The sequence below is a fragment of the Lithobates pipiens genome, unplaced genomic scaffold (genome assembly GCF_037356315.1).
Source record: "Lithobates pipiens isolate NorthernLeopardFrog02 unplaced genomic scaffold, aLitPip1_a1.2 Scaffold_13, whole genome shotgun sequence".
NCBI classification, from domain to species: Eukaryota; Metazoa; Chordata; class Amphibia; order Anura; family Ranidae; genus Lithobates; species Lithobates pipiens.
In genome coordinates this window covers 6,139,371-6,162,504 of record NW_027507718.1, presented here as the reverse complement: position 1 = coordinate 6,162,504, position 23,134 = coordinate 6,139,371, and the positions used below count along the sequence as shown (strand labels likewise).

The 23,134-nt window shown below is 44.7% G+C and overlaps 1 protein-coding gene across 1 annotated transcript in view; it reads right to left on the bottom strand.

Moving 5' to 3' along the window:
• The window catches only part of SLC35D2 (solute carrier family 35 member D2), a 151,826-nt gene that overhangs the window by 115,395 nt on the left and 13,297 nt on the right, over positions 1-23,134 (bottom strand). Inside the window, exons 4-5 of the mRNA XM_077474803.1 lie at positions 15,412-15,479; positions 5,397-5,468 (exon numbers count right to left, since the gene is read on the bottom strand). Of these exons, the coding sequence (XP_077330929.1) occupies positions 5,397-5,468; positions 15,412-15,479 (140 nt within the window). The remainder of the gene's footprint in view (positions 1-5,396; positions 5,469-15,411; positions 15,480-23,134) is intronic.

The window sequence follows — 23,134 nt, the reverse complement described above, 5'->3', positions numbered from 1 at the left end:
ATATCAGTAGCAATTACAGAATTACAGTGGGAAAAGGGGGGGGGGGGAATGAGGGGGGGCAGTAGGGGTGAGAGAGGGGGGTAGAGGGATCCTACATTAGAGTAACATTACCAGCCATGGGGCATTATTTAAGGGAGCCCGAGCACCAGGGGTTCACCCATTTGCCCCGAGGCTCCTAGCCATATATATCAATCCATTGAGACTAGACCTTATCAATTTTTTAGGGCAATTTCTACTCTCGTATGTTAGCTTGTACAGAGGCAGGACAGAGTTTATCGTGGTTGTCCACATATGTTGCGTGGGGGGCCGGGCTGCTTCCATCTGAGGAGAATCTCCCGTCTGGCATAGTATAGTGCGTAAAACAAAAACAGTTTCTCATGTCTAGATGCTTCAATATTTTCCATACTGCTTAATAATGCCAGGGCCAGATCCAGTCGGAGGGGCCAGTCCCCAAATGCATCCAGGGCACCCATGACCCCCTCCCAGTATGGACGCAGCACAGGGCATGACCATACCATGTGGAAAAAGGTACCAGGGGACACACCACATCTGGAGCAAAGATCACTCGTTCCGGCATATATGTTGGCCAATCGCAAAGGGGTATAATATGCCCTATGTAGGAATTTGGTTTGAATGAAATGGTCCTTTGCTGAAATCATTTTTGTGGTGTACTCAGACACTATGTCTTCCCAACTGTCCTCTGTCAGCCCCGGGATGTCAGCCCTCCATTTATTAAGGACCTTTGTCAGAGATGTCATGTATGCAATGGAGAGATAGAAATATAGGGAGGACAAGGGTTTGTCCATTACCTTAGCAATGAGCAGTCGTTCGATTGCGTCGGTCTGTATGGTCAAAGGGCCGGGGAACTGGGCTTGTGTTGCATGTTTGAGTTGATAGTATCTAAACTTCATGAAGGTAGGGAGGTTATATTTAGCTTTCAGTGTCTCAAAGGAGGAGAAGGACCCAATGGTGTAAATATGTTTAACGGTGAGTATCCCCCTGACCGCCCACAACTGAGGGTACGGGAGCCCATGGAGGTGTGGCAGCGAGGGGTTTCCCCAGAGGGGCGTGTGGGGGGAAATGGTAGAGTCTGACTTGTAGATGGCTCTCGCCCTGTGCCACACCTGTATGGTTGTGCACATTAGAGTTGTTATGTGGAGGTGGGCCCTGGGCCCCCTGTAGGGTAAATTAGTCAATGCTGTGTAAGATCCCAAGATGGCCGTCTCAAAGGCCACCGCCGGGTTCTGCCTGGGCTGGTCAAACCACCACCGGACGGTCACCAAAACTGTCGCCCAGAAGTATAGCTGAAAGTGGGGCAGCCCAGGCCCCCCCGGGACAGGGGAAGCCTGAGCGTCCCCCTCGTCAGTCTCAGGGTTCTCCCGACCCAGACAAAGGTAGAAACAATAGAGTCCAGTTTCTGAAAAAAGGTTCTGGGGATGAGGCATGGAGTATTCCTAAAGAAATATGTGAACTTGGGAAGGTAAATAATTTTTATTAGATTCACCACAGGGAACAGCGGCAGGTCTTCCGAGTTGGGTCAGGAGGGGGGAGATATTGTCAACCATGTATGCCCGGGGGGATTCCCTGACAACTACCCCAAGATATTTAAATTCTTCTACCCATTGGAGTGGTGTGTTGCCCACCCCTTCATAAAAGGTACAGGAGCACACTGAACACCGAGCATGTAGTTCAATGGCTGCAAAGGTGTCAGTGTGTTGCGTGAAGCGTGGAAGTCCTCATCATTAATGCTTTCTGAAACTACGAATAGAATACATCAAGCCATGATCGTCTCGAAAACAGGTGCCATATCCAACGATAACATACATAAATTTAAGAAAATATGGAATCCTTGGGTGACCCACTTTCTTTCTCTTAATTTTGACACTTCTTTACTAAGACCTCGGTAACTACATAACTTTGTTTTGATTAGATGCTATGTATATATTGTTACTAAGAAATCCCCGGAAACCTCTCTACTAATGCAGACTTTTTCTTCTTATCTTTACTTTCCTTTTAATCTTTTCTTTTCTCCTTATTCTATCCTGTCTTCTCAAATTTATTTTTATATAACAAAATGGTAGCGAAACATTCACTTTTATAATGTTCTATTATAACACAATAATAGTTAGTAAGCTCTAATGTCCTATTATAAGTAAATTAATCTCATGGTAATTAATATTATTTCTTTATTACATACTGTATTACTCTAAAAGTTAAAATATTAACAACTTTAAACATTTTTGTCACTCTTGATTATATAATTGTTAAAACTGATTGTAACACCTTATGCCGCGTACACACGACCAGACTTTTCAACATCAAAAGTCTGACGGAATGATTCCGGCAGACTATTCAATCGTGTGTGGGTCGCAGCGGACTTTTGATTTGCAAAAGTCTGACAGACTTTAGAAATGGAACATGTTTCAAATTTTTCTGCCAGAACTCCGCCGGACCCAGTTCCTACCGAGAAATCCGCTCATGTGTGTGCTAGTCCGACAGACAAAAACCGATGCGAGGGCAGCTATTGGCTACTGGCTATGAACTTCCTTATTCTAGTCCGGTCGCACGTCATCACATTCAAATCCGTCGGACTTTGGTGTGATTGTGTGTGGCCAAGTCTGTTCATTCGGAAAGTCCGTCAGAACTCTGTCAGAACTCCGTCAGAACTCCGTCGAAAGTCTGCCGGACTTAAGTCCGGTCGTGTGTACGCGGCATAAGTCTTTCAAATAACATATTTAAGCCTTTAATTGCTTGTAACTACAAGTAATACTAAGATTTGATATGTAAATTCAAATAATGCTCGCATTTAATGTAATCAATATTTTGTTATTTGTACCAATGTTTATATTTTCAAAATCAATAAACAAATTTGACAAGAAAAAAAAAACTCACCATGCCGCTTACCAAGTACCCCAGACTGTCTACTTTCCAAAAAGGGTCATTTGGGAGTATTTGTACTGACCCTACATTTTAGGGCCTCAAGAAATGAGATAAGAAGTCAGAACATAAGGTTTGATTTATTTCAAAACAGGTGTGGGCGAATGGTTCGGCCGGAGCATACGTTCAGGCCAAACTTTTGCTGTTCGGATGTTCGATGAACAGCCGAACAAACGGCTCATTCGACCATTTGTTTGGCCCCCCGAACCAACCCTGATTGGCTGATGCCGTGAAAGCTTCAGCTAATCAGGGCACAGAGCACTGTCAGAGTCATGATTTGACACTTTCATGACTTTATCCAATCAGGGCTCATTCCCACCCCATAGTATAAAAGTATTCTTTCAATGGCAGGCATTTTCAGTGTGATTTTGGAGAGAGATAGAATAGGATTCCGTTCAGTGCTATTAGTTAGTTAGTGTGCTATACTGTGCTATTTTTCTTCAATTGTCAATGTAGAATATTTGTTTAGTGTCAGTCTAGGGATAGTGTGAGTGTAGTGAGCAGAACCATCATTCAGCTTTGCATAGTGTGCAGCTAGAGTAGGGACAGCTCAGATAGTTTCACTGTAGTGTAGTGAGACCGTGTCATTCATACATACGTGTAGAGTAGGGAAAGCTCATATAGTTTCAGTGTAGTGTAGTGAGACCATGTCAGTAATCCTTACATTAGTGTATAGCTAGAGTAGGGACAGTTCAGATACCACCAGTGCAGTGACGGTTGATTGCGTTACTGCCAGTTTAACTCCATATAGTTCTGTGTGCGTTACTGCCAGTTTAATGCCATATAGTTTTGTGCATTACTGCCAGTTTAACGCCATAGAGTTCTGTGCGTCACTGTATGTTTGGTGCATTATATTGCAGTATATTATAGTGTATCCATGGAGTGTGTCTGTGTAGTGTGAGTACTCAAATTAAAGTGCACCAAACACCTCTTTACATTGATTAAAGTGCATTTACGTATAGATTTCAACTACTTCTTTACATTTGCTTCTAAGCACCACCCCCCTCCCTCCCAATAAAGTCTGGGAGGACAACAAGGAGAGGCAGATGTTCCCTTGGCACTGTAAGGGGGCCAGCAACAATTGTGTCCACAGGCAAAGGTAGACGTGATGATCAGTCCTCAGGCAGGGCAGCATTTCCTCATTTTAGCGAGTATGCCCGTGCTATCCAGCCACAGCATGCAGAGGAGGTGGTGAACTGGCTTACTAAACCTTCCTCATCCTGTGTCACGCAAGCAGAGACAAGTGTGCAGTCCCCTGAAGTTGCCAGAGTAGATAAACCTGCCTCCTTGTCCACATCTATTCCTGCCATAGCCCCAACATCAGCCATTGAGGAGTCAGCTGAGTTATTTGACCACAGCGTCAGCCACTTGTTACTTGATGATGCCCAGCCATTTTGGGTTTCAGATGTTGGTTCTGAGGTTGAGGATGACAAGAACATGAGCCTAGAGAGAGGGTGGAAAACTGGTAGACAATTTGGCATTCATGTTCCCCAAACTGCAGCGTATTGCCACGTTGTCTCCAGTGGTAATGATGAAGATGGGGGAGATGATGATGATGATCAGGTCACTGATGCGACTTGGGTGCCAGACAGAGCAGAGGAGGAAACTGAAGGTGAGGTGGCACAATCCCAAGGAGGTTGACATCAAGAAAGAGTAGAGAGCAGCCACGCTATTCTATCACTTTCTGCATCTGTTATCTCCCGGCCCACTCCACAAAGCTCAGCCGTCTGGGCCTTTTTCGGCCTTCTGCAGCACATCGCACTGTTGCTATCTGCCTCAGGCACATCAAAAGTGGCAAAAACACCAACCATATGCATATCATCGCAATTTATTTTGCCTTCATCAAGAGCACCTCTATAAGGTTATGGTGGGAAGGCATCCCTGACACCCTAAAAGTAATTTTTCTGCACCTGTTTGACAGGTGCATATAGAGCAAGGCCAATTCTTGCTTTCTTCAAGAGTACCTCTATAGGGTTAAGGTGGGAAGGCGCCACCGGCACCCAAAAATGAATTTTTAGACACCCGTTATGTCTATACAAAGTCAAAGTGCCACCAGACTGTATCCCAAAAATCTCTAATCTTGTTCCCAGTGCACTGCATTGTGGCCCCCTGTTGCTGAGCAAAATAAAGGCAGGTTGCAGAGAAAATTTCATTTTTTTCTGGCTTTATAGATGCATTTATTGCTGCAGCAGATTCTAGACAAGGTACAGATCTGCCACTTTACAGGTAGACTAAGGGGACCCCCCAGGCACTATATAATTATGGACCTGGTTGATTTATTTATTATTGCTTGCTTATTAGCATTTATTTGAGTTAGCGCCATATTTAGATATTGAATACGTTAAAGTTCATGTGCATGTAAAGGCAGGTGTCCCAATACCTTAATATAGTGTATTTATATTGCATGTCATACAAAAATAGTTGCCCAATGAGCGTGATATAATCAAAAATATTATTACCTTAGTACGATCATCTCAAGAATTAGAGTAAATAAAATACTAAATTTTCGCAGAACGGTGAGCATTGGTAAGCTGCAAAAGAGAATTAAACATATATTTAATACTTGTATGTAGTATACCTATATGGCAGGCAGCTCATTGAAGTACTATTGCTTATGATTTTCATTCATTTTATTGGAATCAAGAACTGAATCTTTGATGTTTTTTTTTATCTTAATGCAGCTGCCTCAGCCCCCTCAATACTTACCTGAGCCCCATCTCTGTCCAGCGATGTCCACGGGTGTCTAGGCCATCCGAGGCTCTCCCTCCTGATTGGCTGAGACACAGCAGCGGTGCGATTGGCTCCCGCTGCTGTCAAAGTCAATCAACCATTCAGGTGAGAGAGAGGGTGGGGCCGGGCCGCAGCTCCATGTCTGAATAGACACAGGGAGCTGTGGCTTGGCTCAGTGCCCCCCCCCCCCCCCATAACAAGCTGCTTGCTGTGGGGGCACTCAAAGGGAGGGAGGGACCAGGAGCAGCGAAGAGGGATCCAAGAAGAAGAGGGTCCGGGCTGCTCTGTGCAAATCCACTGCAACAGAGCAGGTAAGTAGAACATGTTTGTTATATTTACTGGAAAAAAAAAGAGACTTTATGATTAACTTAAGGGTTGGAAGGGGACAGTAGGGCTTTAAAGGCTCAATTTATGGCTGAAGTGTATTTTTTTATCATACATCAGATACTAATAGCATAACTTACACGCGTGTTATAAATATATATCTATATAGATATATCTATCTATCTATCTATCTATATATATATATATATATATATATATATATATATATATATATATATCAATATGTATATTTGAAATGGGGAATAATAGCATGCTAAAAACAAAAAAAAAAATAAAAGGAATGGTAAGAATCAGAGTGGGCAATGTCAAACTGTTTCCTGCAGTCCTAAAAATGAAAAGAGATGATGAGTGTAAATACAATGCCATTGTACACAAGAATTGGTAGACGTAGACGAATAATGCCTGTTAAAGTACTGGATCACAAATCAACATAAAGCATATGAAAAACATACATCTCCTCTATATTAAAGTGGATTTGAATCCTTCAACGTTGAACTTCCAGTAAGCCAAAACAGATTTTTATAAAACACAGAACATTGTTATCTGTGTCCAGAATTCAGCTTTAAGATCTCCAGCTGAAGCAGCATTAAAAAATGTAACACATGTCAATGGTATCAAAGGTAATAGATGGAAAAATACAGTGAGCCGGATCTGGCCTAAAACATTTCCAATTTTACAACACTGTTCTGTAAAGGGCATATTGATTTAAAGGGAATGTGACCTATGTCACACTGGTGATTATACGGCTGGTGACACCTTGCCAGCAGCAGAACCTCTGAAGTACAACTTCAATTTACTGTACGTAAGGGCTGGTGTCAATGAGCAAATGCAGCATGATTTCAAGTGCATAGAACTTGCATTTGAGATCAGTTTGAGATGCATCTGGGATTAGTAAATTTAGAATATACTGACAGAAGCATTCAACTGACAGTGGTCCTCCTGATCTCTATTTACTGTCTTTCTAACCAGCATCATCCTGCTTCACGGTTGTTTTGCATTTACTTTTGATGCAAACAAAAGTACATCACCACAGGCCCTGATGGACATTACTTCCTAAATGGCTGAAATACTGCAGAATCTTTATCACTGGTCACTAGCATCTCACTTGTTTAGCTCTAAGTGAAGGTAAGTTAAAAACTAGTCTTTCTAAATGTTGTTTCTACTAGGGATGGTGCCTCCATGTGAATTATAATTATATCACGTTTACCCCACCCCTATTCACTAAGTTGACAATTAGGTTAATTGGCGCCAAGATGTTTACCGAGACAGAGAGGGGCAGTTGCTCCAGTTACAGTGACATGGAAATCTATGCAAGTATGTCCTCCTGCCAGGACAGTTTTAAAGGTTCAGGGCCAGATGTTAACAGGAGAGTTAAGTATGAGTGTCCTGAAACTCCTGTAAAGTCACGACAGAGTGAGGCCAATGTAAAAAGTCTAGGGCAGATCGCATGGCAGCTGTTAACCTCCTATAAACTGTAGGGTTGATTCACTAAAGGCAAATAGGTTGTTTACTTTGCAAGGAAAGTTGCACTTTATAACAGAAATTTCCCCAGAGCTTAGTGAATGAGGTGAAATTTCTCTTTGCGAAGGAGAACTAGTTGTGTGCAAGGAAGATGTAATAAAAAAATCGAATTTCTTGATCATACATCACGGGACACAGGAGCTTCATTACATAGTGGGTTATATAGGCACCTCTGGTGATTGGACACTGGTTAACCCCCAATTAAGGAGAATTCCTCCCCTATATAACCCCTCCCATATGGGAGGCACCTCAGTTTTTTCGCCAATGTCTATGGTGGTTGGTCACGTAAAACATGTGCTCTGAAGAAAGCTCTGTGCAGGTCCCTGCAGGGGCCTAATGGCTACAACAAACCGGATCCATATTTCGGGCCGATATTTTGACTCCCAAGATGGTATGGTACCCGGGCCTCGTCATCCAAAGAAACAAGGTTTTGCCTGTAAGTCCTCTCCTATTGGAAGACTGGGCTCTGGGAAAACCAGACTTGGTGTACTATTTACATAGTGGCACGAAAGTTTCTGGCAGAGTCTTTTACAAGGTCCAGGTAGGAGGTTCTTCTGAGAAGGAACCCCTAAAAAACCTGAAGGTGGCACAACTCTGCCCGCCATGATGGGTAAAGGCTGGAATCTGTCTGTTTTCAGCAATTCCTGTGGCGAGGACAGGTAAGGGAAGTTAATCCTATATAAATGTATATTATGGATTTCTTCATTTGAGTAGTTGTATGTCTTACCTGGTTTCCACCACTAGAGGGAGTAAGAGCAGCCTGATGCATACTTACATGCCTTTCAGATACACACGCTCAGTGAAGCCTGGTTCTCCCAGATGACTCACGTCTCCACTGCAATCCCTGCCACAATAAAGGTAATACAGGGGTCCCATGTAGTCTGGGGGTCCCGCGCAGCTCCGATGGTAGTCCCCTTACCCCCTGGACATCCGGTGGTCCTCGTGCACACGCGCTAAGCATGCTCCCGTGCTAATGGAGGGGGGGGAGTGCGGTTGCGAGCCGTGCACGTTGGTGTGCATGGCGCTGTACTGCGCAGGCGCCAGGCGGCAATTTAAAAAAAAGCCCAGAGCGTCAGGGGGCTGTAAGTGGAGACACAGGAGCTGTGGGCAGTAAGCATCCCAAGGGATTGGATCCAGGCAAACCTAAGACACCTACTCAGCATCAGGTTGTGCAGTTTAAGCATATATATTTATTGTGAGACTTTGAGCACAACAGTGATTGCACTTTGTACTAGTACCTCTGCTTTGTAGCTTATTACTATGTCTCCTCGTAAGAGGGTCTCAGGGGGAGGTAACAAAGGCACTGGTAAATCACTGCCTAGGTCAAGGGGTTTTAAAAATGCCTGTAGGTTACCATCCCCCCCTGCAAGACTGGAGCCAGCCTCACAGGATGAGTCAGTGCACCTGTCAGGTTTTGCAGCCTCTCCTAAAATGGCAGGCGGATTTAGCCCCTGTATATGTCACTGAGGACTCCCTTAGGGCTACATTGGAGGGTTTTGAAGGGAGAATCATGAGTTTTATTTCAGCTTCCCTGAAAGATAGCAGGAAAAGGGGTAGATCCCCTCCCTCTGCTGAGATTCCTCTCTCAGATGACACTTCTGACAATGAGGAGAGATCCCTATTTTGAGACAGGGATAATGAGCAGTCGGATGAATCAGAGGAAGAGGAGAGAGTCCCCTCCTCCCAGGTGCTCAGAAAACAGTTGCAGTATTATACTGAATTGGTGCGTACCACATTCAGAATGCCTGCTGCTGAAGTCGCTAAGTCCTCTGTTTCTTCCCTGGGAATCAGGAAAATCCCACAGACTGCCTTTGCCTTTCCAATTCATCCCTTAATGGATAAACTGTTGTATGAGGATTGGGGACATCCCGATAAACTGTTTGCTCCTCCTAAAAGATTTTCTATGCTTTATCCTCTGGAGGAAAGTTTTGCCAAGAAATGAGGGGTCCCATCTGTCGATGCGGCTGTTTCTTGGGTGAATAGAAACCTGACCTGTCCTTTGGATAATGCTCAGGTATTTAAGGATCCAACTGATAAGAAGCTGGAAACCTTATTGAAAGCCTCCTTTTCCATGACTGGCGCAGTAGTGCAACCTACAGTCGCAGCCGTGGGGTTGTGTCAGTTCCTCAAGGAACAAGTTAAGCAGATGCTTGGCCTTATTCCCAGTGAGGAAGTGGAGAATTATGCAGAAATACCTCAAATTCTGCGTTTTATGATTGATGCGATTTTGGATTCTGTCCAACAAGCATCTCGTTTGTCTCTCCTTTTGGTACACATACGAAGGGCCCTATGGCTAAAAAATTGGGCAGCTGAGCTATCATGCAAGAAGCATTTCATTGGGTTCCCATTGAAGGGGGAACGTTTATTTGGAGAAGAATTCGACAATTTCGTCCAAAGAATTTCAGGGGGTAAATCTACTCTCCTTCCAATCAAAAGGAGCAAACGTCCATCATTTAGGCATTCTCTCTCTCCCGGAGCATCAAGCTCTAAGCAGTGGCGACGGCCTTCCCAACCTCCCCCTACAGGAAAGGCTCAATGCCGGGCCCAGGGGCAGGAAAAGACTTGGGGGCGAAAGCTTGCCAAGCAGAGCCCAAAAGCTTCCTTGTGAAGGGGCGCCCCCGCTCAGCCGAGTGGGGGGAAGGCTCCTACAGTTTGCAGAAGCCTGGCGGGAAGAGATCCGGGACAAGTGGGTAGTCTCCTCGGTATCTCTGGGCTACAAGCTAGAGTTTCAGGAGATTCCACCTTCTCGCTTTCTAAGGTCAAGGATCCCCAGGGATCCAGTAAAGCAAAGACCGCTATTCCTGGCCTTAGATCACTTACTATCCCAAGGGGTGATAGTGGAAGTGGACCCAAAAGAACAGGTTTCAGGCTTTTACTCGAATCTCTTCCCCTTTCCAAAAAACAAATGGAGGTGTCAGACCTATCCTGGATCTGAAGGATCTGAACCGTTTTTTACGCATCCGGTCCTTCCGAATGCAGTCAATATGTGCTGTGGTCTCCTCCCTGCAAGGGGGAGAGTTTATGGCGTCAATAGATATCGAGGATGCATATCTTCATGTGCCAATATTTTCCGCACACCAAAAGTATCTAATGTTCGCGGTAGAGCGGCGCCATTTTCAATTTGTGGCTTTGCCGTTCGGGCTCGCTACGGCTCCTCGAGTCTTTACAAACATTCTAGACCCTCTCTTGGCAAACTTAAGAGCTCAGGGTATAGCCGTCATGGCATATCTAGAAGATTTGCTTCTCATAGAGAAAACAGTAGCGCTCCTGAACCACAGTGTTACCAGAACTCTAGAACACCTGAAAAGCCTAGGTTGGATTATAAACCTAGAAAAGTCGTCCCTACAGCCTGCTACCAGGTTGGAATACCTGGGTATGGTCATCGACACTGCTCAAGGCGGGGTGTTTCTACCAAGGCCAAAGACCTTGGCCATTGGGGGTCTGGTGCGCCTAATTCTGGGCAGAAGATCTTCCCCATTCGGTTGTGCATGAGACTGTTAGGGAAAATGGTCGCCTCCTTCGAGGCCGTTCCATTCGCCCAGTTCCACTCAAGGACTCTGCAAAGATGAATCCTTGCGGCTTGGAACAGGAAGCCCCAGTCCTTGGATCTTCCTATGTGTCTGTCCCCAGGGACACGCAAGAGTCTCGTTTGGTGGTTACAAACCGAGAATTTGCTGAAAGGCAAAACTTTTCTTCCTCTACCATGGAAGATTATTACGACAGATGCCAGCCTGACGGGCTGGGGAGCAGTGTTGGAGGAGACGTGCTCGCAGGGGAAATGGTCTGTGATCGAGAAGCTATTGCCCATAAATGTCTTGGAAATCCGGGCAGTTTATATGGCTCTCATAAAGTGGTCTTACAGACTACGGGGTCTCCCTGTTCGGGTTCAGTCTGACAATGCCACAGCAGTGGCCTATATCAATCACCAGGGTGCTACCAGGAGGCTGGTTACACAAAAAAGAGGTGAATCGCATACTTGCCTGGGCAGAAAGGCATGTTCCATTCCTTTCTGCAGTCCTCATTCCAGGAGTGGAAAATTGGCAGGCGTATTTTCCGAGCCGCCAGCAGTTGTGCCCAGGAGAATGGGCTCTGCACCCCGAAGTGTTTTCAGAACATATGTCGCAGGTGGGGTACTGCAGACGTAGATCTGTTTGCATCCAGATTCAACAGAAAGCTGGACAAATTCGTGTCAAGGACAAGAGATGTTCTTACTCAGGGGTCGGATGCTCTGACAGTTCCCTGGGATCAGTACAATCTAATTTATGCCTTCACCCCAAGCCTGCTTCTGTCACGGTTCCTGGGAAGAATCAAAAGGGAAACAAAGTCGGTGCTTTTGGTAGCCCCGGCTTGGCCCAGGCGACCTTGGTACACAGAGATCATTAAGTTGGCAGTAGGCAGGCCATGGATCCTTCCTCTCCGGCCAGATCTGCTCTCACAGGGTCCAATTTACCATCCTGCTTTATGCAGTCTGAATTTGACAGTTTGGCTGCTGAGACCCACATTCTGAGGGATTGTGTGCTTTCTGGGCCAGTCCTTTCTACTCTGGTCAATGCCAGAAAGCCGGCTTCCAGGCTTATTTACTACAATATCTGGAAGGCATGTGTTTCCCGGTGTGAACTCAGGGAATGGCATCCTAGAAAGTATCTCATTAGCAGGATCTTGGCCTTTCTCCAGTCAGGCCTAGAAATGAATTTGGCCGTAAGCACTATCAAGGTGCAGATTTCGGCCTTGTCAGTGTTTTTCCAGAAGCCACTTGCATCACATTCCCCTGTGCGGGCTTTCATCCAGGGGGCTATGCGGATAAGGCCGCCAGTCAAACCTCCAGTATGCCCATGGGATCTGAATTTGGTTCTCTCAGCTTTGCAGGGGTAACCATTTGAACCTTTGCATCTGGCTTCATTAGTCCTTTTTGACAAAAAAATAAAATAAAATTGGTTTTCTTGGTAGCCATTTCCTCAGCTAGGAGAATGTCAGAGCTAGCAGCTCTCTCCAGCAAGAAACCGTATCTAATTGGTAATGCGTCCCAACAGGTCCTTTCTGCCTAAGGTGGTTTTGAGATTCCATTTGAATCAAGATGTAATCCTACCATCCTTTTTTCCGGACCCACAGTCCGCAAAAGAAGAATCTTTGCATACTTTGGATGTGGTAAGGGCAATCAGTATCTATCTTCAGGCAACTGCTCAGATAAGGAAAGCTGATTGCTTATTTATTTTGCCGGAAGGCCCTAGGAAGGGCCAGGCGGCATCAAAATCCACTCTCTCAAGGTGGATTAGACAGATTATTTCTCAGGCCTATAGTGTTAAAGGGAAGATCCCTCCTTTTCAAGTGAAAGCACACTCAACTAGGGCTGTAAGTGCTTCTTGGGCAGTGCATCACCAGGCCTCCCTGGCTCAGATCTGTAAGGCTGCAACTTGGTCATCAGTCCACACATTCACCAGATTCTATCAGGTGGATGTCAGAGGGCAAGAGGATATCGCCTTTGGGCGCAGTGTACTGCAGGCTGCAGTTTAGGTCCTCCGTTCCATGGAGGTCTATTATTATGATCTGTGTCTCCCTCCCCTCAATCTGAGCATTGCTATGGGACATCCCACTATGTAATGAAGCTCCTGTGTCCCGTGATGTATGATCAAGAAAATAGGATTTTTATATTCAGCTTACCTGTAAAATCCTTTTCTTGAGAGTACATCACGGGACACAGGGCTCCTGCCCCTCTTGGGTTTTACGTGGTTTCCTATTGCTTGCTACAAAACTGAGGTGCCTCCCATATGGGAGGGGTTATATAGGGGAGGAATTCTCCTTAATTGGGGGTTAACCAGTGTCCAATCACCAGAGGTCCCTATATAACCCACTATGTAATGAAGCTCCTGTGTCCCATGCTATACTCTCAAGAAAAGGATTTTACAGGTAAGCTGTATATAAAAATCCTATTTTTGCTTGGGCATGATTGGATTTTGGATGCCAGCAGGGCATTTTTTTTTCACTAAGCTTTCAGGCAAAAAAGCCTATTTGCCCTTAAATTGATCCCCGTGAGAGCTGAGTAATGCTCAAGCCAAGTTGTGACAATTATATCAGTAATTAAGATTCTAATATATTTATTGAACAATGAAAGTGAATCTTTCATCCATCTGTTGCCTACTAATATTAGGGAAATTTCGTTTTGGGCCTCCCTGGAATGCAGTATTCACTTGCTAGTGTCTGTTTTAGGTTCTGCAGGTGCAGGCTCAACACATTTCCCCTGCATCCCACTGAACTCTGGGATATAGTGGGCGGAAGACCCTGACCTGCATAATAATGCCTCTTCAGCCAATCCCTGGTGAGTACAGTGACTGACCAGTAGGGGACTGAGAGGGATACAAATAGGCTGTTGCCTGGAACAACCTCTTGTTCCTGGGGGAGTAAGAACTAGCCTGAGGGCTGAGGAATCCCTGGGAGACTACCTGAAGCTTCAAAAAAATATTTTGGGGTCTCAGCTCCTGCTTGGGCTGGGGGACCTCTGGCCTAGCCTCCTGAAAGCATGTAGAAAGCTCACCTAAGGACACAGGCAACTAATACTGAAGCTGACTGGTACTGCAGGTAGCAACACAGTTTACAGGGCACAGTGAGTACATGCCATGTGGATTCCAGAGACTTTTCTTTGCCCTATTGAGGAGATCTTACAGCATTACATCCAGGATTATAGTGCTGTTGAGGAGTTCCTGTTTGTAATCTAGTTAACCTTCACATTCAAGAGGATGGTTCTCACCCTGAAGGACCATTACCGTTGGCTACTATGTGCCTATCAGGGAATGGTACCTGGGACCGGTCCCAGGTCTGCGCTACACAAGGAACCAGTGTCTATCTAGTTCTGACCTGTCTACTTGCATACACTACTCTTAGGCCACTTTCACACTGAGGCGCTGGCCATGTTGATAGTAAGGCCCTGCTAGTTTTAGTGCTCCTTTACCATTGTTTTAGCTGTGCTTTACACTTTTAATCCCCGCTAGTGGCCGAAAAAAGGTTAAAAGAGCCCGCAAAGAGCCACTGCCGAATCACTTTGCAGGTGCTTCGGCAGTTCTGGCCATTGATATCAATGGCAGGGGCGGTGTGGAAGCAGTGTATACACCGCTCCCGCACTGCCCCAAGGATAATGCTTGCATGCCCCAGTGTGAAAGCACTCGAGCGTTCACACTGGGGCTGCAGAACAGGCAATTTACAGGCGCTTTTCAGATGCTATTTTTAGGGCAAAAATGCCTCAGTTTGAAAGTGGCCTTAAACACTACCATATTACAGATGAGTGACAAGAGGTTGGGGAAGTCTGCCTTATGATCGGAGATCAGAAAGTACCTAGTAATGTCTCACTCCTTCCAAAATACCCATTTCCAACATCAATATGTGGGAGAAACTGTTTTATCTTTGACATTAAAAATAACAGGCACATTTTAAACTAAACTTCTAAATACAATAAGATTTAATAAAAATAATCTACACTCCCAATTTGCAGGGTCATAATTTTGGGACTTAACATGTATTGTGAATTTTATTAGAGCTTTTTTAAATATGTCTGTTCTGAAGGATTATGTTTGGCAGCCAAAACATTCTAAAGCAAGCGTAACAAAATACTGCTTAAAACAGTAGTTAAGAGATACCTATAAAGCATAATAGTTTGGTTATGATTGTATGAACTGCCCTTTTAATTGCCCTTAAAGCCAGCTACATAAAACCCATCAAATGCTAATTCTTTACTTAGCTGATTATCACTGCATTATCTCTGCAGCAATGTTCTGATCCTGTCATACATATAGTATTTATTCAGTAGTTGATCCTCTAATCCAACAGAATCACATGCAGAACAGGTCTCATGTATTACTGACACATGGCTAAGAATGTTATTTTCATTACCTGAGCTTCTGTGTACTTAATAATCCTGTTAAATGATTTCCAATGTACAGTAAAGGCAAGGGAAATAGCTGAAAAAAAGTGATATGAATTAAATCTTGTTCAGTTTTACATAAATTAAGATAAATACCATAAAATAACACCATTCATATATATAAAAAAACTAAAAAAGTATATTTATTTTTAAATACAGTATAAGCACTTAAATCTTTCTTTGCATTACATTTCCACAATCCCCTGTGCAGGAGGACCGATGATACCAAACCTTATTATGGGTAGGAATTCTGCCTCATAATCTAGCTTTACAACATTCTGCAGTGCTGTTAATCCAACATTTGAAGCTTGCTGGTAGAAGGAGAGATCTGAGTGATCAGGATGAGGCCCCCACCAATGTGCTCCCTCAACATACAATCAGCGGAAAAGCTTTCTGATTTCTCTTTAGCCTCCAATACACCTTGTCCAGAGAGAATTACAGGTATACCCCTCTTTTAAGTACACAATGGGGTTTATTTACTAAAGCTGGAACGTGCAAAATCAGGCTCACTTCTGCATAGAAACCAATGAGCTTCTGACCCCAGCTTGTTCAATTAAGCTTTGGTAATAAAACCTGGAAGCTCATTGGTTTCACTGCAGAAGTGAGCCTGATTTTGCACTTTCCAGCTTTATTAAATAAACCCCATTGTGTACTTAAAAGTGGGGTATGCCTGTATATGTGTAACTATGCTATACTGTATGTCCCATACTCATTCTAATAATGGATCATATTCAGTTTCAATTGGTAATACAAATATTGGCATATACCGTATTACAATTTTTACAGGGAGAAATCAATCATTTTAGCTATAAAAACAGTTTTAGTTCAAAATAAATATTGGTCCCTTCTTTTTATTGTAACACTTTATCATAGAGAAAGGGGGGTTGGCTATGATAATTTTAAACCTCTCAAATCTTTCAGTAAACCACCATTGAATCTTTTCAAAGCCATTTAAGAACAATTATTAGTTTGTACAAGGTAAAGAATAGAGGGAGGCAAGAACTACTTAAAGTCAATAAAAGGGTAAGAGAGCTGACGTGTACATGCTTGATCACAAACTAAGGCTCACAATGAGAAAGGGTTGACCCTTGATAAGAATTGACATTTTTTGCCGTTGAACTCCAGGAGCCCTGAAATAGAAGGCCCCTAGCCTATGATGGTAGCAAGAAAAGTACAGATCTTGAGCAAATATCTGATCCACCCTGCATATACATCTCTCAACAACATGGCTCTCAACAATTATACTCTGGGGGAGAAATATAATTGTAGAAGGTGCAATAATTTTCCTTTGTGGATGGTCCAATGTTTGTCCATTTGTATGTATAAAAATAAATAAATAAAACTGAATTTTACAACTATGATCAATCACAGAAATGTAGGATAAATGGCTTTATTTACAAAGGTTGTTTATCAAATGCCACGTCCATGCAAAAATTGATATTTGAGAAAATGAAATGCCCCCTCGTGGTCTGAATCAGTAAACATCTTTGGGAATGCCTACAACCTCTTACCCACTGCATGGGAGGTCAAACCAGTGAGTTTGCAACTGCATGTTATGCCGCGTACACACGATCAAACAATCGGGTGGAAAAGTCCAGCAAACTTAAGTCCGCCGGACAATCCCCCCATGTGTAGCCTCCGGCGGACTTTTTTTAACCGAAAGTACGGCGGACTTAGAAAGTATTTTTGCACTCCAATCTTCCCGCCGGACTTTTTCGGCGGACAATCCGGCCGTTGGTATGCCAGTCCACCGTACTTTTGAAATGAGCGGACTTTTCCAGCGCGGAGAAAAGTCCGCTCATTTTGAGCGCGTCTCCAGGTAGGCGGGGCCCGCGAAGGAGACGTCGCTGGCCCCGCCACCTGGTATGGACTTAAAGGGGAACCCCAACGCCGAAAAAAATCGGCGTGGGGTCCCCCCAGGTCCACATCAGTCCCTTGTCCGAGCATGCTACCCAGCCGGCCAGGAAAGGGGGGGACGAGCGAGCGCCCCCCCTCCTGAGCCGTACCAGGCCGCGTGCCCTCAACATGGGGGGTGCCTTGGGGAAGGGGGGGCCGCGCGGCCCCCCCCACCCCAAAGCACCTTGTCCCCATGTTGATGAGGACAAGGGCCTCTTCCCGACAACCCTCGCCGTTGGTTGTCGGGGTCTGCGGGCGGGGGGCTTATCGGAATCCGGGAGCCCCCTTTAATAAGGGGGCCCCCGGATACCGGCTCCCCACCCTATGTGAATGAGTATGGGGTACAATGTACCCCTACCCATTCACCTGTAAAAAAAAGTAAAAAAAAAACACAACACACAAGGGTTAAAATTGTTTATTGCACAGCTCCGGGGGTCTTCCGTCTTCGGGGGTCTTCTCGCCGGACTCCTCCGCTATCTTCTTCTAGCTCTTTTACTAGCGGAGGAGCCTGGCTTTCTTCCTCGCCGCCGCCCTCTTCTTCCGACTTCGGGGGTCTTGTCCCCCTCTTCGGTTCTTCTTGCCGGGCCACCGCGCCTTCTTCTAGCTCTTTTACAGGCGGTGGCTCGGTCTTCTGTCGCCGCCTTCTGTTTTTCTGTTCTTTTCTTCTCTTCTTCTGTTCTTCTCTTCAGATGTTGCCTCGTCGCATCCTCCGCTCACAATGGCACGGACACGACGTGCGGCGACTTATATAGGGACATCACCGGATGATGTCCCCGCCTATTATGATGTCACAGTCCCAGCATCCTCTGGGACTGTGACACCATAATGGGCGGGGACATCATCCGGTGATGTCCCTATATAAGTCGCCACGCGTCGTGTCCGTGCCATTGTGAGCGGAGGATGCGACGAGGCAACATCTGAAGAGAAGAAGAGAAGAAAAGAACAGAAGAACAGAAGGCGGCGTCAGAAGACCCGGCCAATGCCTGTAAAAGAGCTAGAAGAAGGCGCGGTGGCCCAGCAAGAAGAACCGTAGAGGTGGACAAGACCCCCGAAGAGGGGGACAAGACCCCCGAAGTCGGAAGAAGAGGGCGACGGCGAGGAAGAAAGCCGGGCTCCTCCGCTAGTAAAAGAGCTAGAAGAAGATAGCGGAGGAGTCCGGCGAGAAGACCCCCAAAGACGGAAGACCCCCCGGTGCTGTGCAACAAACTATTTTAACCCTTGTGTGTTGTGTTTTTTTTTACTTTTTTTTTTTTTACAGGTGAATAGGTAGGGGTACATTGTACCCCATACTCATTCACATAGGGTGGGGGCCGGTATCCGGGGCCCCCTTATTAAAGGGGGCTCTCGGATTCCGATAAGCCCCCCACCCGCAGACCCCGACAACCAACAGCCAGGGTTGTCGGGAAGAGGCCCTTGTCCTCATCAACACGGGGACAAGGTGCTTTGGGGTGGGGGGGCCGCGCAACCCCCCCTTCCCCACGGCACCCCCCATGTTGAGGGCACGCGGCCTGGTACAGTTTAGGAGGGGGGGCGCTAGCTCGGCCCCCCCTTTCCTGGCTGGCCGGGAAGCGCGCTCGGACAAGGGTCTGATGTGGACCTGCGGGGGACCCCCACACCGATTTTTTTCAGAGTTGGGGTTCCCCTTTAAGTCCATACCAGGTGGCGGGGCCAGCTACGTCTCCTTCGCAGGCCCCGCCTACCTGGAGACGCGCTCAAAATGAGCAGACTTTCCTCCGCGTGTGTGGGCGAGTCCGTTCATTTCAAAAGTACGGCGGATAGTCCGGCATATTAGTCCGCTGAAAAAGTGCAGTGTGTGGGCAAGTAGCCCGTTTGGAAAGTCCGGTGGACAGTCCGGCAGGAAGTCCGCCAGACTAAGTCCGCCGGATAGTCCGCTACATGTGTACGCAGCATTAGTGATCCATATACCATCTTTGGATTAGGATATTACAGAGAATTAGAGATTGTTCACTTGGTTGACAAACATCGCTGTCCTGTCCCACTAGTACTTCCCATATCCAATGTCCGATATGTATGGATAACATATGGTCACAAGTCTGTGAAAAAAACCCATATCCAGATTTTTTTTCTTCCTTCTTTATCCGGGGGTACCTTGCATTATCAACTTTTGTGTTTACTGTTCCATGAGCGTAATGCCCCATACACACGGTTGGACATTCCGATCACAAAATCTGTCCAATTTTTTCTGACGGATTTTGGCCAAAACTAGTCTTGCATACACACAGTCACACAAAGTTGTCGGAAAATCAGTTCGTTCGGAACGAGGTGACATTCGCAACGTACGATGGGACTACGTAAAGGCCAATAGCTTTCATCTCCAATTTTTTTCTAAGCATGCGTGGCACTTTGTGCGTTGGAATTCTCTACACATGATTGGAAAAAGTCAGATCGGATTTTGTTGTCGGAAAATTTTAGATCCAGCTCTCAAACTTTTTCAGACGGAAAAAGTCTGATAGAGCCCACACACGATCGGATTTTCTGACAACATAATCCGATCAGACTTTTTCCATGGGAATTTCCGACCGTGTGTATGGGGCATTATATGATTTTAAACAACCACCTTGAATAAACTTCAGAGGAGGTTGACAAGATCAATGGAATGCATAGAATCTGGGCTCACCCCAAATCCATCATGTGATGTCTGAAATGTAATAATGTGGGAATAAGCCCCTTGTTGTGATAAGGCTAATTTGAGACACATTTTGGGAGATGAACTAAGAGGTGGGATGTCATTGCACAGTTTTTAAAGCGTATTTCCACTTTTGCAGTCAAATTTGGGAAAACCCCACTATGTGATTGTTGTATGTGTTCTCATTCACACAAATGTCTAAAAATTATTTAAAAAATATATATATATTTCTAACCTTTTAGATGTTCCCTTTTGGAGGAGCTGGAATGGCTGACTGCAAAGTTTTTAACAAAATGTTTGTGTGACCCTGTCCCAAGTCTGTCCTTGTTAACATACAGTGCAAGAAGCCCAGCCTCTACACCTTTAAGTCTTTTTTTAGGACAGGCAGTGTTCAAATCTAGTTGCAACTGAAGTACATAGGATTGTTCGTTGTTGGAAAGTCCAGAATAGAGCATGTAAAAATGCAAGCTGTAATTTTTAAATATTTTCATTAAAGTATGCTATGTGAATGGGGTCATGTAGCAAATATAAAGAAGGCTCTGTCAGAGTTTGGCTGCAAAAGTGAAAATACAATTTAAGGCCTCATGAATACGAGACGCTGTTAAACGCGTGTTCAGAGGCAGTTGGACACTTTTTTCAACTGCCCCTGAACTCATTCAATGTTATCCTATGTGTCCATGTACACAGTCCCGGTTTTTGCCGTTTTTAGGCAGTTGCGTTTAACCTCGTTTTTTTCAGAAGCAAAAAAATGGGTTCAGACGCAAAAGTTTTCCACGTTTCAGACACAAAACACGGCAAAACACCGGTACCACGTTTTGCCGCGTTTTCGTTTATAAGCGTTTTTAAAGGTGACCTATTTTTTTTACATTAAAAATCTCAAAAATGATGGCAAATGATGAAAAACCATAAAAAAAATATTTTAAACAATTGCAATTGCAAGTGGACAATCCACAACTTGTGGCAAGTGACATGGCAGGTGGCAAGTGATGTGGCAAGTGGACAATCCACAACTTGTGGCAAGTGACATGGCAGGTGGCAAGTGGACAATCCACAACTTGTGGCAGGTGAAGTGGCAAGTGATGTAGCAAGTGGACAATCCACAACTTGTGGCAGGTGACGTGGCAAGTGGACAATCCACAACTTGTGGCAGGTGACGTGGCAGGTGACATGGCAAGTGATGTGGCAAGTGGACAATCCACAACTTGTGGCAGGTGACGTGGCAAGTGACGTGGCAGGTGACAATCCACAACTTATGGCAGGTGACGTGGCAAGTGGACAATCCACAACTTGTGGCAGGTGACGTGACAAGTGACGTGGCAAGTGGACAATCCACAACTTGTGGCAGGTGACGTGGCAAGTTATGTGGCAAGTGGACAATCCACAACTTGTGGCAAGTGACATGGCAGGTGACATAGCAAGTGACGTGGCAAGTGGACAATCCACAACTTGTGGCAAGTGACGTGGCAGGTGACGTGGTAAGTGACGTGGCAAGTGGACAATCCACAACTTGTGGCAGGTGATGTGGCAAGTCACGTGGCAAGTGGACAATCCACAACTTGTGGCAGGTGACGTGGCAAGTGACACGGTAAATACAAGTACACTGCTGCTCTCACAGCTGCTGCTACTCACTCTGGTCTCACAAAATGGCTGAAATAGTTAATAATACTGTTTTTTTGAGCTTTGGGGAGGGTCTATGATGTTAGCTTAACTAAACACTTCTAGACGCAAACATGGTAAAACGCGGTAAAACGCTGCTAAATCGTGGTAAAAATCGCGGCAAAACGGGCGTTTAGAGTTTGCACCGGCGTCTCATGTGCATGAAGCCTTAATTGTATTTATTTTCTTATTTCTTTTATGCGATATTTGTGCAATAAAATGAATACTTTCTGAATTGACATAGGTATTGATTGGTACCATAATAATCCCTGAGGGAGGTAAAACGCAATATTTGGTCAGTGTATTATTATTTACCAAAACACAGAATGTCCTGTAAAGTAACTTCATGAATATACAGTATACTCACACGCAGATCTCCACAGTTATAACATAACTTGTGCATATAAGTAAAAACATAGAAAACCAGAAAAGAACAAGGAAAGAACTTCCATTGCTCTCTCTTTATTTCTTCAATTTTTTTTCCCAAAGAAGTTAGATTACCATCTGCTATACACTCGACTCCCATCCCCTTTTTAATGGGCACAAAGAAGATGTATTTTGAAAAAAATAAAATAAAATAGTATCCATGTAGAGACAGGCTCTCCAGCTTACCATCGCTGTACCTACCTTTGTCTTTCTCCACCACCCCTTTACACATTAATTACTTTAACGTGCAAGCAAACTTCTCCACTAGCTGCTGTGTCAGCAACACACACATATGCCCACCTTTAAAGTTAATTATCTGGCAATAACTGCATTTATGCATAGCCATTCAGCCACCCAATCCTCCCCATCGTTGAGTGACCATACAGATTTCCCACTACCAGATCTCTATACCCTGTACACCCAACAACCATGTGATCTCTTTATTTCATAACACTGCTTTTCTATTGTAATGTTATTTATTTTTGAGTGTGATTTATGACTACTTGTATTTTATGGTTACTCCTATGCATTGTCTTGTAAAATATTAGTAAAAAATAAAAAATACTATTGCTTGGCTTTCATTCTGATGCAATAATGTTAAAACTTTCTGAATCAATCGATTGGAACAAGCATGCAGGAAATAAAGTCACAGTGAAGTGAGAGTGAGAGAGAGCAAAATGTTAAAAGCATTAGATCAGCAGCAAGAACTGGTAATAAGTAGTAAGTACGGTATGTAGCAAAGCGATAGTGGTGTATTGAGCAGCTATGGCTATAATTATAACATTTATTTCTAGGGAAACGTAAGTAACACACTTTTTTGTAATGCAGCAAAGGTTGTCATTGCAATTGTTATATGGAAGCCGATGTATGAATGACAAAAGAACACTAAAGAATTTGCTGATACAGGACACTAAGCTATAGAGAGATATTTTGGCTTTCAGCTTTGTGCAACACAGGGCAGGATGTTCAAAGGACAATATTTAATGTCATACAGGTCACTTCGCTAGAACAAGGAGCACAGATAAAATTATTTTCAGGCAATAATACATGTACTGTATTTATTGGCG